Source organism: Oncorhynchus mykiss, chromosome 24, assembly GCF_013265735.2.
Source record: "Oncorhynchus mykiss isolate Arlee chromosome 24, USDA_OmykA_1.1, whole genome shotgun sequence".
Taxonomy (NCBI): domain Eukaryota; kingdom Metazoa; phylum Chordata; class Actinopteri; order Salmoniformes; family Salmonidae; genus Oncorhynchus; species Oncorhynchus mykiss.
In genome coordinates, this window is record NC_048588.1 from 38,183,120 (window position 1) to 38,199,866 (window position 16,747).

At 46.7% G+C, this 16,747-nt stretch overlaps 1 protein-coding gene across 2 annotated transcripts; it reads right to left on the reverse strand.

The window, feature by feature from the left end:
- Nucleotides 1-1,061: 1,061 nt before the first annotated feature.
- On the reverse strand, nucleotides 1,062-13,875 carry LOC110503258 (galectin-6). Of its 2 annotated transcripts, none has more exons than XM_036961777.1 (11): nucleotides 13,728-13,875; nucleotides 13,174-13,262; nucleotides 9,839-10,043; nucleotides 9,334-9,447; nucleotides 8,051-8,110; nucleotides 6,320-6,361; nucleotides 6,154-6,216; nucleotides 4,938-4,994; nucleotides 4,739-4,827; nucleotides 1,627-1,792; nucleotides 1,062-1,358 (listed from the first exon to the last, which is right to left on the reverse strand). In XM_036961777.1, the coding sequence occupies exons 1-11, from the start codon at nucleotides 13,767-13,769 to the stop codon at nucleotides 1,212-1,214; spliced, it is 1,074 nt and encodes a 357-aa protein (XP_036817672.1). In that variant the 5' UTR covers nucleotides 13,770-13,875; the 3' UTR covers nucleotides 1,062-1,211. The 2 variants fall into 2 exon arrangements, with proteins under 2 accessions (XP_036817672.1, XP_036817671.1); XM_036961776.1 differs by having other exon boundaries at nucleotides 6,154-6,234.
- Between the last annotated feature and the right edge of the window lie 2,872 nt (nucleotides 13,876-16,747).

Below are 16,747 nucleotides of genomic sequence, written 5' to 3' on the forward strand. Positions count from 1 at the left end.
ACTTATCCAACAGACCTACACTACACCACACCACTTATCCAACAGACCTACACTACACCACACCTACACTACATCACACCTACACTACACCACACCTACACTACACCACACCTACACTACACCACACCAGTTATCCAACAGACTCCCGTTCAGAGTGACACACAGAAGCGTCCAGGGTCAACGCCTTGCTCAAGGGCACGTCGGCAGATCTCCCACAAAGGACAAAAAACAGTGACCCAAACCCTCCCACAGCCCCCCCCCCCCCCCCCCCCCCTCCCCAAGAAAAAAATCAATAACAATGTGTCTTTGTTCCAGAGAGACAGTATTCTGTGATCTGATTGGTTTAGTTTAAATGATGCTCTTTTGGGGTTTCCATGTATCGGATTGGGAGATGAAGAATGTTTTATGATGATGGTGACAGCGCGGTGGATCGTCAGGTTTAATATAATAGTTTAATTAAAACGTTTACACGCTTTGCAAGAATGATTTCCCCCAATAATCCTGTTTACATGGGACACATCTGAAATCAGGCTTTTAAATACATGTCCAAAATCAACATTATTTTTATTTGTTTGTTTGTTTGTTTGTTTGTTTGTTTGCGAAGACTTATTTGATTCTGAGTTCGGACATGTAAAAGTTTGGTATGTGAAAACTATTTCTAAGGTCAGTTTTTTTTAACGAACTCACTTCACTCGAGCGAAAGAGGGAAGCTTCCGGCACATGCAGAGATCAACCACTGGAACGCAGATTAATGTGTTTACAGGTCCTAATAATTCAAAACGCTTCCTCAGGTGTTTTAATTGGCCAATGCTTACTTCAATTATGACCTTAAACACCGATTTAAGATAAGCAGAGTAATGTGTTTACATGACTAATGCCATACTCGGCCTACTGCCATAATCAGTTTAATATCGATTCATTAGTGTGTATGTAAATGTACTCATTGTTGAGTTTTAAAACAGATTTGTATAGTTTTTTTGTTAGAAATACACAGCTGTATAGACTATATGTCTGCACGTTATATTACTGCTATGTGCTACATGAAATGAGGACTACCAGGCTCTGGGAATTATATGTACTTTATTAGAAGCAGATTGCTTACTTTGATTCTCTCTCTTACGATCCACTTAACATCTAATAGCAACCTGCTGACAGAGGTACAATGCTGAATCGTGGTGTGTGTGTGTGTGTGTGTGTGTGTGTGTATTATCTCAGAAGTGTACATATGAGATCTGTACGTCTCCCTCCAGCTCCACCGTGTCTATCTGGTTGTAGTTCTGGAAGCGATGGAAGAAGTCACACATGTGCTGCCCGTTCACAAACACCTTGAACCGCTGGTTCCCACAACGGATAGACATCTGAGAGAGAGAGACAGAGAGACAGAGACAGAGACAGACAGACAGACAGACAGACAGACAGACAGACAGACAGTAAAAAACTTGACACAGATAGCCAAAAGGGCAATGAATAAGCACGCAACCGGACCATAGATTAACTGAGGAAACGAGTTAGAACGTTGTCATCAATTCTAATTCTAACATCAATTCTAATTTTAAACAATGTCCGTAGATCTCATACCTGTGAACCTTGACAAAGTGAGATTCTGTGTGTGCTGTGCGTACTCACGTCAAAGTACTCTCCCTCCCGGAAGGGGTTGATGCTGATCTCTCGCTCCTCCATGCCCCAGCTCCCACCAATCATACTGTTTCTCACCACCTCTCTTTCCTGTAGACGAGGGTTCATGTGGAACGCTATGTCCCGCGAACCGCCCACAATGAAGTTTATAGAGAACCTGCAACACAACAGGCCCACCGGTAAACATATAGCCCACACTCCCTCATGCAGTAAAATACATACAGTTGAAGTCGGAAGTTTACATACACCTTAGCCAAATATATTTAAACTCAGACATTTAATCTAAGTAAAAATGCCCCGTCTTAGGTCAGTTAGGATCACCACTTTATTTTAAGAATGTGAAATGTCAGAATAAGAGTAGAGAGAATGATTTATTTCAGCTTTTATTTCTTTCATCACATTCCCAGTGAGTCAGAAGTTTACATACACTCAATTAGTATTTGGTAGCATTGCCTTAACTTGAGTCAAACATTTAAGGTAGCCTTCCACAAGCTTCCCACAATAAGTTGGGTGAATTTTGGCCCATTCTTCCTGACAGAGCTGGTGTAACTGAGTCAGGTTTGTAGGCCTCCTTGCTCCCACACGCTTTTTCAGTTCTGCCCACAAATGTTCTATAGGATTGAGGTCAGGGCTTTGTGAAGGCCACTTCAATACCTTGACTTTGTTGTCCTTAAGACATGTTGACACAACTTTGGAAGCAAGCTTGGGGTCATTGTCCATTTGGAAGACCCATTTGCTACCAAGCTTTAACCTCCTGACTGATGTCTTGAGATGTTGCTTCAATTTATCCACATCATTTTCCTACCTCATGAAGCCATCTATTTTGTGAAGTGCACCAGTCCCTCCTGCAGCAAAGCACCCCCACAACATGATGCTGCCACCCCCGTGCTTCACGGTTGGGATGGTGTTCTTCGGCTTGCAATCCTCCCCCTTTTTCCTCCAAACATAACGATGGTCATTATGGCCAAACAGTTCTATTTTTGTTTCATCAGACCAGAGGACAATACTCCAAAAATACGATCTTTGTCCCCATGTGCAGTTGCAAACTGTAGTCTGTCTTTTTTATGGCGGTTTTGGAGCAGTGGCTTCTTCCTTGCTGGGCGGCCTTTCAGGTTATGTTGATATAGGATTCATTTGACTGTGGATATAGATACTTTTGTACCTGTTTCCTCCAGCATCTTCACAAGGTCCTTTGCTGTTGTTCTGGGAATGATTTGCACTTTTCGCACCAAAGTACTTTCATCTGTAAAGACAGACTCCTTCCTGAGCGGTATGACGGCTGCGTGGTCCCATGGTGTTTATACTTGCGAACTATTGTTTGTACAGATGAACATGGTACCTTCAGGCATTTGGAAATTGCTCCCAAGGATGAACCAGACTTGTGGAGGTCTACCATTTTTTTATGAAGTCTTGGCTGATTTCTTTTGATTTTCCCATGATGCCAAGCAAAAAGGCACTGAGTTTGAAGGTTGGCCTTGAAATACATCCACAGGTACACCTCCAATTGGCTCAAATTATGGTGATTAGCCTATCAAAAGCTTCTAAAGCCATTACATAATTTTCTGGAATTTTCCAAGCTGTTTAAAGGCATAGTCAACTTAGTGTACGTAAACTTCTGACCCACTGGAATTGTGATACAGTGAAAAGTGAAATAATCTGTCTGCAAACAATTGTTGGAAAAATTACTTGTGTCATGCACAAAGTAGATGTCCTAACCGACTTGCCAAAACTATAGTTTGCTAACAACAAATTTGAGGAGTGGTTGAAAAACGAGTTTTAATGACTCCATCCTAAATGTATGTAAACTTCCGACTTCAACTGTCGAGTGTTTATTGACTATGTAACCTGACCAGACCAGGAACATCTCTGGGGAAAATACAACAGCAATATTTTTATAGTTGGGGGAAGGGCTAAGACTAAAATGAGCACCTACAGACCTGGTAGCTCCTCAACTAGGTCTCACAGTCTCACGTCAGAATTAGACGTTCATCCATGTTTATCAAACGTCAAAATGTCCAAGTGTTTAAGGTTAAGGCCAGGCATTAACTCTGAATGGTTAAGGTTAGGCATTAACTCTGAATGGTTAAGGCCAGGCATTAACTCTGATTGGTTAAGGTATTAACTCTGAATGGTTAAGGTTAGTCATTAACTCTGAATGGTTAAGGCCAGGCATTAACTCTGATTGGTTAAGGTATTAACTCTGAATGGTTAAGGTTAGGCATTAACTCTGAATGGTTAAGGTTAGGCATTACCTCTGAATGGTTAAGGCCAGGCATTAACTCTGAATGGTTAAGTTCAGGCATTAACTCTGATTGGTTAAGGTATTAACTCTGAATGGTTAAGGTTAGGCATTAACTCTGAATGGTTAAGGTCAGGCATTAACTCTGAATGGTTAAGGTCAGGCATTAACTCTGAATGGTTAAGGTTAGGCATTAACTCTGAATGGTTAAGGTCAGGCATTAACTCTGAATGGTTAAGGTTAGGCATTAACTCTGAATGGTTAAGGTAAGGTTTAGTATAGGCTTAAAATTAAAATAAAAACATTCAATCGCTGGATTTGAACAACGTCCTCGAGGCACCATGCCTCAGATGGGTTAGGGGTTAGGGGACTACAGACTTGTTAGATCCTCGAGGCACCATGCCTCAGATGGGTTAGGGGTTAGGGGTTAGGGGACTACAGACTTGTTAGATCCTCGAGGCACCATGCCTCAGATGGGTTAGGGGTTAGGGGACTACAGACTTGTTAGATCCTCGAGGCACCATGCCTCAGATGGGTTAGGGGTTAGGGGTTAGGGGACTACAGACTTGTTAGATCCTCAAGGCACCATGCCTCAGATGGGTTAGGGGTTAGGGGATAGGGGTTAGGGGTTAAGGGACTACAGACTTGTTAGATCCTCGAGGCACCATGCCTCAGATGGGTTAGGGGTTAGGGGATAGGGGTTAGGGGATAAGGGATAGGGTATAGGGGTTAGGGGATAGGGTAATGGGGTTAGGGTATAGGGGTTAGGGTATAGAGGTTAGGGGATAGGGTAATGTAGCTTAGCTCTGTAGGTTTAGGGGTAGAGTATAGGGGTTAGGGTATAGGGGTTAGGGTACTACAGACCTGTTAGCTCCTAGAGGTACCATGCCTCTGATGACGATGGTCTTCTTCGGAGACATCCCTCCTGGAATCATGCTGGAGTACGGGACAGACTGATACACATAGGATAGGAGTCAGTTCACTGACACCATGTAGTGTATACTGTATGTACGTATACTTAGGACAAAACAAATCTATCCTGACTCACAGAGATGTTACTTACAGGGTTGTATATTGGCTGTCCACACATGACCGGTAGGTTTCCACCAGGATAGCATCCCTGACCACAAACAGGGATATTATCACACACACACACACAGACATCACATTCACACACAGACATCACACACACACACACAGACATCACACACAAAACACGTCACACACACATCACACACACCAAACACATCACACTCAAAACACGTCACACACACACACATCACACACACACACACACACACACACACACACACACACACACACACACACACACACACACACACACACACACACACACACACACACACACACACACACACACAGACATCCCACGTCACACACACCAGAAAACAGCTGTCAGCCATACGTGTTTCATTAAGTCATGCATTTACTAACTGATGCAGAACCATCCACTGAAGAAAATTATCCCACGTCCAAAGTATAAAGACCCACTGTCTCAACCACACAGGTGATAGTCCTGACCCCCCCATGTCACCTCTCACTGTCTCAACCACACAGGTGATAGTCCTGACCCCCCATGTCACCTCTCACTGTCTCAACCACACAGGTGATAGTCCTGACCCCCCATGTCACCTCTCACTGTCTCAACCACACAGGTGATAGTCCTGACCCCCCATGTCACCTCTCACTGTCTCAACCACACAGGTGATAGTCCTGACCCCCCCATGTCACCTCTCACTGTCTCAACCTCACAGGTGATAGTCCTGACCCCCCATGTCACCTCTCACTGTCTCAACCACACAGGTGATAGTCCTGACCCCCCATGTCACCTCTCACTGTCTCAACCACACAGGTGATAGTCCTGACCCCCCATGTCACCTCTCACTGTCTCAACCACACAGGTGACAGTCCTGACCCCCCATGTCACCTCTCACTGTCTCAACCACACAGGTGATAGTCCTGACCCCCCATGTCACCTCTCACTGTCTCAACCACACAGGTGATAGTCCTGACCCCCCATGTCACCTCTCACTGTCTCAAACACACAGGTGATAGTCCTGACCCCCCATGTCACCTCTCACTGTCTCAACCACACAGGTGATAGTCCTGACCCCCCATGTCACCTCTCACTGTCTCAACCACACAGGTAATAGTCCTGACCCCCCATGTCACCTCTCACTGTCTCAACCACACAGGTTATAGTCCTGACCCCCCATGTCACCTCTCACTGTCTCAACCACACAGGTGATAGTCCTTACCCCCATGTCACCTGGGTATCCTCCGCCCTGTGGGTATCCTCCGCCCTGTGGGTATCCTCCGCCCTGTGGGTATCCTCCGCCCTGATAAGCATTGACAGACATACAGTATAAATATATGTGATGGTATTTGATGACACAGACGTAACCAAGTGTGATACCAACTTACCCCCATTTGACCACCTGGGTATCCGCCAGCAGGGTATCCTCCCTGTTGATGGTGGGAAACATATCAAATGTTATCCAGAGTTTATGACACTCTGAGACACAACATTCATGAAGATATATCGCTATGTACAGTCACCCCACAACATTCATGAGAATATATCGATATTTACAGTCACCCCACAACATTCATGAGAATATATCGCTATGTACAGTCACCCCACAACATTAATGAGAATATATCGCTATGTACAGTCACCCCACAACATTCATGAGAATATATCGATATTTACAGTCACCCCACAACATTCATGAGAATATATCGATATTTACAGTCACCCCGCAACATTCATGAGAATATATCGATATTTACAGTCACCCCATAACATTCATGAGAATATATCGATATTTACAGTCACTCCATAACATTCATGAGAATATATCGATATTTACAGTCACCCCACAACATTCATGAGAATATATCGATATTTACAGTCACCCCCCAACATTCATGAGAGTATATTGATATTTACAGTCACCCCACAACATTCATGAGAATACATCGATATTTACAGTCACCCCCCAACATTCATGAGAATATATCAATATTTACAGTCACCCCACAACATTCATGAGAATATATCGATATTTACAGTCACCCCACAATATTCATGAGAATATATTGATATTTACAGTCACCCCACAACATTCATGAGAATACATCGATATTTACAGTCACCCCACAACATTCATGAGAATATATCGATATTTACAGTCACCCCACAACATTCATGAGGATATATCGCTATGTACAGTCACCCCACAACATTCATGAGAATATATCGATATTTACAGTCACCCCACAACATTCATGAGAATAAATCGATATTTACAGTCACCCCACAACATTCATGAGAATATATTGATATTTACAGTCACTCCACAACATTCATGAGAATATATCAATATTTACAGTCACCCCACAACATTCATGAGAATATATCGATATTTATAATCACCCCACAACATTCATGAGAATATATTGATATTTACAGTCACCCCCCAACATTCATGAGAGTATATCGATATTTACAGTCACCCCACAAAGTTCATGAGGATATATCTCTATGTACAGTCACCCCACAACATTCATGAGAATACATCGATATTTACAGTCACCCCACAACATTCATGAGGATATATCGATATTTACAGTCACCCCACAACATTCATGAGGATATATCTCTATGTACAGTCACCCTACAACATTCATGAGAATATATCGATATTTACAGTCACCCCACAACATTCATGAGGATATATCTCTATGTACAGTCACCCCATAACATTCATGAGAATATATAGATATTTACAGTCATCCCACAACATTCATGAGGATATATCGATATTTACAGTCACCCCACAACATTCATGAGAATATATTGATATTTACAGTCATCCCACAACATTCATGAGAATATTTAGATATTTACAGTCACCCCACAACATTCATGAGAATATATCGATATTTACAGTCACCCCACAACATTCATGAGGATATATCGATATTTACAGTCACCTCACAACATTCATGAGGATATATAGCTATGTACAGTCACCACACAGTATTCAGTGCTCAGTCCTCCAGTGGTCTTGTATGGCTTAGTAGGTAGATCATGACACAACGCCAGGATAGTGGGTTCAATACATATACAATATCAATATCGATACGTACCGCCATGTTGCCTCCTCCCATTCCTCCTGTAGGATATCCACCTCCCATTCCTCCTCCTCCCTGAAAAATACACAGCTTATTCCAGCTACATCCGTTCTGCCGTGTGTGTGTTTGTGTGTGTATGTATGTGTGTGTATGTGTTGTGTAGCAAGTCCATACTCAACTCCCACTCCACCTGGGTATCTATTGCCTCCTACTTGAGTGCCCTTATGCAAAAGCACCAAACATTGAACACTTAAGAAAAAAGCAATTATATTCATATTATACCTGTGGGTGCCCCTATCCCCCTTGCCCCTACACCCTGCCCCTACTCCCTTGCCCCTACACCCTGCCCCTATCCCCCTGCCTCTACACCCTGCCCCTATCCCCCTGCCTCTACACCCTGCCCCTATCCCCCTGCCTCTACACCCTGCCCCTATCCCCCTGCCCCTACACCCTGCCCCTACACCCTGCCCCTATCCCCCAGCCCCTATCCCCCTGCCCCTATCCCCCAGCCCCTACACCCTGCCCCTATTCCCCTGCCCCTACACCCTGCCCCTATCCCCCTGCCACTACACCCTGCCACTACACCCAGCCCCTACACCCTGCCCCTACACCCTGCCCCTATCCCCCTGCCCCTATCCCCCAGCCCCTATCCCCCAGCCCTTACACCCTGCCCCTATTCCCCTGCCCCTATCCCCCTGCCCCTACCCCCTGCCCCTGCCCCTACACCCTGCCCCTACACCCTGCACCCTGCCCCTGCCCCTACACCCCTGTCCCTACACCCTGCCCCTACACCCTGCCCCTGCCCCTACACCCTGCCCCTACCCCCTGCCCCTACACCCTGCCCCTATCACTCTTCCCCTCCCCCTGCCCCTAGCCCCCTGCCCCTACCCCCCTGCCACTACACCCTGCCCCTACCCACCTGCCACTACACCCTGCCCCAGCCTCACCCCGATGACGTTGACGGTCTGGATGGAAACGTCGCCTCCTATCTGCAGAGCGTTGACTCTCTCCACTGGAATACGATGCTTGAACATGTGAAAATTATACCTGTGGGTGCCCCTATCCCCCTTGCCCCTACACCCTGCCCCTATCCCCCTGCCTCTACACCCTGCCCCTATCCCCCTGCCTCTACACCCTGCCCCTATCCCCCTGCCTCTACACCCTGCCACTATCCCCCTGCCCCTACACCCTGCCCCTACACCCTGCCCCTATCCCCCAGCCCCTACACCCTGCCCCTATTCCCCTGCCACTACACCCTGCCCCTACCCCCCTGCCACTACACCCTGCCCCAGCCTCACCCCGATGACGTTGATGGTCTGGATGGAAACGTCGCCTCCTATCTGCAGAGCGTTGACTCTCTCCACTGGAATACGATGCTTGAACATGTGAAAGTCTCGCCCATTCACTGTCACCTACGACAGAAAAACACATCAGCTCATCTGACCATACACAACTGTGGCCTAACCCTAACCCAACTCAACAGGGCATTGGGCCATGACAGGTGTCTTTTATACTGATAACAAGTTCAAACAGGTGCCATTAATACAGGTAATGAGTGGAGGATAGAGGAGCCTCTTAAAGAAGAAGTTACAGGTCTGTGAAGCCAGAAACTTGCTTGTTTGTAGGTGACCAAATACTTATTTTCCACCATAATTTGCAAATACATTAATTAAAAATCCTACAATGTGATTTTCTGGATTTGTTTACAGGCCTCTCTCATCTTTTTAAGTGGGAGAACTTGCACAATTGGTGGCTGACTAAATACTTTTTTGCCCCACTGTATATAGTATCTCTATATCTGACCTGGTAACCCTCCTGGTTAATGATGATAACCATCTCGAAGGCGTCTCCCTTGCTAAAAGGCATGTGGTGGGTCTTCTCCTCTGAACCCCATTGCCCTTCCTGGCAGCTGTTGAACACCACCTTGTCCCATCCGTCAAAGCGAGGGTTGAAGTGAAAGCCGATATCACCGCCCTCAAATTCCCCACACTGCAGGTTAATGTTAAACCTAGAGAGAACATAAGATGAACAGATCGTACACAGGTAACACAGCTAACACTGGTAACACGGCTAACACAGCTAACACTGGTAACACTGGTAACACAGCTAACACAGCTAACACTGCTAACACAGGCAACACAGGCAACACAGATAACACAGCTAACACAAGTAACACAGGTAACACAGGTAACACAGCTAACACAGCTACACGGGTAACACAGCTAACACTGCTAACACAGGCAACACAATTATATATATAACGACCCCATTATATACCACCCCGAGTCTTTTAGTGGAACGACCCCATTATATACCACCCCGAGCCTTTAGGTGGAACCACCCCATTATATACCACCCCGAGCCTTTAGGTGGAACGACCCCATTATATACCACCCCGAGTCTTTAGGTGGAACGACCCCATTATATACCACCCCAAGCCTTTAGGTGGAACGACCCCATTATATTCCACCCCGAGCCTTTAGGTGGAACGACCCCATTATATACCACCCCGAGCCTTTAGGTGGAACGACCCCATTATATACCACCCCGAGCCTTTTGGTGGAACGACCCCATTATATTCCACCCCGAGCCTTTAGGTGGAACGACCCCATTATATACCACCCCGAGCCTTTAGGTGGAACGACCCCATTATATACCACCCCGAGCCTTTAGGTGGAACGACCCCATTATATTCCACCCCGAGCCTTTAGGTGGAACGACCCCATTATATTCCACCCCGAGCCTTTAGGAGTCTTAATGTCCAGGTCACATTGTGCTTCTTAGAGAAAACAACAACTGTTCCAACTGATATGACCGACTGTGGTCTGAAAGGCAGGTAAAATACACAGAGGACGAGGAGGTGGGAGCTTCTGATAAACGTGTGTGTGCCTTTGCCTTGCCCCCTCTCTCTCTTTCTCTCTCTGATAGCACAAGGATAAACTTCCTTATTCTAACAGGTGCAGCAGGCTGAGGCAGAGAATGTTCTTTCAACGTACATTAGTCGTTATAACTTGCTTGATATGCTGCAGCAGATTTTCATCATAAACGAAACTACGTCCACACTGAACAAAAAAATATACACGTAACAATTTCAAAGATTTGACTGAGTTACAGTTTATGTAAGGAAAGCAGTCAATTGAAATTAAATTAAATAAATTAGATGAATTCATTAGGCCCGAATCTATGGATTTCACATGACTGGGAATACAGATATACATCTGTTGGTCACAAAAAAAATGCAAGGGTGTGGATCAGAAAACCAGTCAGTATCTGGTGTGGATCAGAAAACCAGTCAGTATCTGGTGTGGATCAGAAAACCAGTCAGTTTCTGGTGTGGATCAGAAAACCAGTCAGTTTCTGGTGTGGATCAGAAAACCAGTCAGTTTCTGGTGTGGATCAGAAAACCAGTCAGTATCTGGTGTGGATCAGAAAACCAGTCAGTTTCTGGTGTGACCACCATTTGCCTCATGCAGCGTGACACATCTCCTGTGCATTAAGTTGATCAGGCTGTTGATTGTGTTCTGTGGAATGTTGTCCCACTCCTCTTCAACGGCTGTGAGAAGTTGCTGGATATTGGCGGGAACTGGAACATGCTGTCGTACACGTCGATCCAGAGCATCCCAAACATGCTCAACGAACGACATGTCTGGTGAGTATGCAGGCCATGGAAGAACTGAGACATTTTCAGCTTCCAGGAATTGAGTACAGAACCTTGCGACATGGAGCCGTGCAATATCATGCTGAAACATGAGGTGATAGCGGCAGATGAATGGCACAACACAATGTACCTGTGGTCATGTGACACAGGTGTGTCAAGGATATATAAATACCTGTGATCAACTGACACCGGTGTGTCAAGGCTATATAATTACCTGTGGTCATGTGACACAGGTGTGTCAAGGATATATAAATACCTTTGATCAACTGACACTGATGTGTCAAGGCTATAAAATTACATGTGTTCATGTGACACAGGTGTGTCAAGGCTATATAATTATCTGTGATTATGTGACACAGGTGTGTCAGGGCTATATAATTACCTGTCATCAACTGACACAGATGTGTCGGGGCTATATGATTACCTGTGATCATGTGACACAGGTGTGTAAAATCTATGTAATTACCTATGGTCATGTGACACAGGTGTGTCAGGGCTATATGATTATCTGTGATCATGTGACACAGGTGTGTCAGGGCTATATGATTACCTGTGATCTTGTGACACAGGTGTGTCCGGGCTATATGATTACCTGTGATCTTGTGACACAGGTGTGTCAGGGCTATAAGATTACCTGTGATCATGTGACACAGGTGTGTCAGGGCTATATGATTACCTGTGATCATGTGACACAGGTGTGTCAGGGCTATAAGATTACCTGTGATCATGTGACACAGGTGTGTCAGGGCTATATGATTACCTGTGATCATGTGACACAGGTGTGTCAGGGCTATATGATTACCTGTGACCATGTGACACAGGTGTGTCAAAGCTATATAATACCCTGTGATCATGTGACACATGTGTGTCAAGGCTATATAAATACCTGTGATTACCTGACACAGGTTTGTCAAAGCTATATAAGTACCTGTCACCTGACACAGGTGTGTCAAGGCTACATAAATACCTGTGATTACCTGACACAGGTGTGTCAAGGCTATATAAGTACCTGTCACCTGACACAGGTTTGTCAGGGCCATATGATTGTTTCTCCATCACATTTGCATCTGACACCCTGATGAAGTCGTTAGCTGTTACGTTCTCAAGCATTTTATTTGTGACTTAGCCCACACATTAAAATATCTCTAACTTTCAACCCCACGTGAAGTGCCTGGACTTGGACTTCCCCATCAGCACCTATTAGTGGTCAGTGTGTGTGGAAGTATTCCTCTCCAAGATCACCTGGTTGTTTTGGAATACTCAACCCACCAGGCATCGATCCCATACGAGGTCTTTTTTTTTGTAATTCATAAAATATAAATTCATATAAAACAATAAGTCGAAGACCAATATAATTTAGCACATCGTCGTTGATACAAATCCCACAAATGAAGAATGTGTAAATGTTGTTGCCCTTCGAAAGTTACAGTCTGATCATGTGTAGCACACCTCCAATCCTCAGAGGCTGTGTGTTTCTCACCTGGTGATCTCGTGGGGGATGACTCCCTGGATGTAAATAGACATCCCTGATCTCAGCCCGCCGTAGATCGGCCCCACATAGGGGATACTCTGCACAAAACACACAGTAATAATCGTTTAACAACTATACACAAGTAGAGATGCAAGGCACTCTGGGAAATAATAACCATTTAACAACTATACACAAGTAGAGATGCAAGGCACTCTGGGAAATAATAACCATTTAACAACTATACACAAGTAGAGATGCAAGGCACTCTGGGAAATAATAACCATTTAACAACTATACACAATTATAGATGCAAGGCACTCTGGGAACTTTTTTAAGTAGGTAGAGTAAAAGTTTGAGAAGGAAGTAAATGAAGATTGTAGGTACATACAGACAGCCAATGGTTGGGCTTCAGTCAATTCAGAAAGATAATTGAAATTGGAATTTCAGTGTACTTCCTGAATTGACTGGAATTGAAATTGAATTGACCCCAACCTTGAAGAACGGTAGATCCAGACAATATCTATGATATCTGTATACACTAGACAAGGAGACGTGCTACTCACAGGGTTGTAGACGGGCTGATAGCCAGGTGGAGCAACGAACATGATGGCTGTCGCTCAGAGATCCACAGACAGACGGACGGAGAGACGGAGGAGAGGCGAGTCAGAGAGAACAGGAAACGGTCGCTGCTGGACGGCTGGTCTTATAGGGACTCAGAACCATGGGAGGGGCGAGGAGCCAGGGGAGAGTCAGGCCAGAGCAGGGCCAGATTGGGGTAGGGCCAGATAGGGTAGGCTACTTGACTAATGATGTTGGCCAGGAACCAGAAACCAGGCTAAGTGTTATCAGTTTCACATTGTTTCCCAACCTTATCACAGGACAGGAGGAGTGGTCCAGTCGGACAAAAGATGGTGTGTGTGTGTGTGTGTAAGGTGAACGGTGTGTGTGTGTGTGTGTGTGTTAACAAACTGTGTACACACATTTGAATGATAGTAAATGGGAGATAAGAGACGGTTGTGTACCAAAGGAGTCTCAACAGTTTGCTTTCTGTAGACAGTCTGGTCTACAACAGTCTGGAGGTCTACATCATTCTGATGTACAACAGTATGGAGGTCTACATCAGTCTGGTCTACAACAGTCTGGGGGTCTACATCAGTCTGGTCTACAACAGTCTGGTCTACAACAGTCTGGTCTACAACAGTCTGGTCTACAACAGTCTGGTCTACAACAGTCTGGGGGTCTACATCAGTCTGGTCTACACAGTCTGGTCTACAACAGTCTGGGGGTCTACACAGTCTGGTCTACAACAGTCTGGTCTACAACAGTCTAGTCTACAACAGTTTGGTCTACAACAGTTTGGTCTACAACAGTTTGGTCTACATCAGTTTGGTCTACAACAGTTTGGTCTACAACAGTCTGGTCTACAACAGTCTGGGGGTCTACACAGTCTGGTCTACAACAGTCTGGTCTACAACAGTCTAGTCTACAACAGTTTGGTCTACAACAGTTTGGTCTACAACAGTTTGGTCTACATAAGATTGGTCTACAACAGTCTAGTCTACAACTGTCACGCCCTGACCTTAGTTAGCGGAACGGAACGGCGATACAGCGAATATATGAAGGTACACGACTAGCACGGAAGCCAGAGAGGCAGCCCCAAGATTTTTTGGGGGGGAGGCACACGAGGAGATTGGCTGAGTCAGGTAGGACACCTGAGACAACTCCTCGTGCTTACCGTGGGGAGCGTGTAACTGGTCAGGCACCGGGTTATGCAGAGATGCGCACGGTGTCTCCAGTTCGCATTCATAGCCTGGTGCGTTCTATTTCAGCTCCTCGCATTTGCTGGGTTAGAATGGGCATCCAGCCAGGGTGCATTGAGCCAGCTCTATGTTCTGGATCTCCAATGCGTCTCCACGGTCCAGTGTATCCTGTGCCTCTTCCCCGCACTCGCCCTGAGGTGCGTGTCCCCAGCTCGGTACCACCAGTGCCGGCACCACGCACCAGGCCTTTAGTGCGCCTCACCAGTCCAGAGCGTCCGGCAACAGTACCCAGTCCAGAGCGTCTGGTGACAGTACCCAGTCCAGAGCGTCTGGCGACAGTACCCAGTCCAGAGCGTCTGGTGACAGTACCCAGTCCAGAGCGTCTGGCGACAGTACCCAGTCCAGAGCGTCTGGCGACAGTACCCAGTCCAGAGCGTCTGGCGACAGTACCCAGTCCAGAGCGTCTGGTGACAGTACCAAGTCCAGAGCGTCTGGCGACAGTACCCAGTCCAGAGCGTCTGGTGACAGTACCCAGTCCAGAGCGTCTGGTGACAGTACCCAGTCCAGAGCGTCTGGTGACAGTACCCAGTCCAGAGCGTCTGGTGACAGTACCAAGTCCAGAGCGTCTGGTGACAGTACCAAGTCCAGAGCGTCTGGCGACAGTACCCAGTCCAGAGCGTCTGGCGACAGTACCCAGTCCAGAGCGTCTGGCGACAGTACCCAGTCTAGAGCTTCCGACGACAGTACCCAGTCCAGAGCGTCCGGCAACAGTACCCTGTCCAGAGCATCCGGCAACAGTACCCAGTCCAGAGCATCCGGCAACAGTACCCAGTCCAGAGCATCCGACGACAGTTCACAGACCGGAACCTATAACGACGGTCCCCAGTCCAGAGCATCCGGAGATGACCCACGCAGCGAGGGTACCCAGCCCAGGGCCTACGGGTTCCGCAGTCCAAAGCATCCGGAGATGACCCACGCAGCGAGGGTACCCAGCCCAGGGCCTACGGGTTCCGCAGTCCAAAGCATCCGGAGATGACCCACGCAGCGAGGGTACCCAGCCCAGGGCCTACGGGTTCCGCAGTCCAAAGCATCCGGAGATGACCCACGCAGCGAGGGTACCCAGCCCAGGGCCTACGGGTTCCGCAGTCCAAAGCATCCGGAGACGACCCACGCAGCGAGGGTACCCAGCCCAGGGCCTACGGGTTCCGCAGTCCAGAGCATCCGGAGATGACCCACGCAGCGAGGGTACCCAGCCCAGGGCCTACGGGTTCCGCAGTCCAAAGCATCCGGAGATGACCCACGCAGCGAGGGTACCCAGCCCAGGGCCTACGGGTTCCGCAGTCCAGAGCATCCGGAGATGACCCACGGGTCAGTGATACAAGAGCGGACTCAGTGTAAAGTAGGGGGGTGGCGTCCAGAACCAGAGCCGCCACAGAGGTTAGATGCCCACCCAGACCCTCACATATAGGTTTAGGTTTGCACCTTTTGTGGGGGGGGGGGGGGGGGGGGGGGTACTGTCACGCCCTGACCTTAGTTATCTTTGTTTTCTTTATTATTTTGGTTAGGTCAGGGTATGCCGAGGGTGGTAAGTGTGTTTTTCGTCCTGTCTAGGGTTTTTTGTTTTGGTTTGTCTAGGTAAATGTAGGTCTATGGTGGCCTGAATTGGTTCCCAATCAGAGACACCTGTTTATCGATGTCTCTGATTGGGGATCCTATTTAGGTTGCCATTTTCCATTTTGGTTTGGTGGGTTATTGTCTATGTGTAGTGGCCTGTCAGCACTCGTGTCTTATAGCTTCACGCTCGTTTTGTTAGTTTGTTTAGT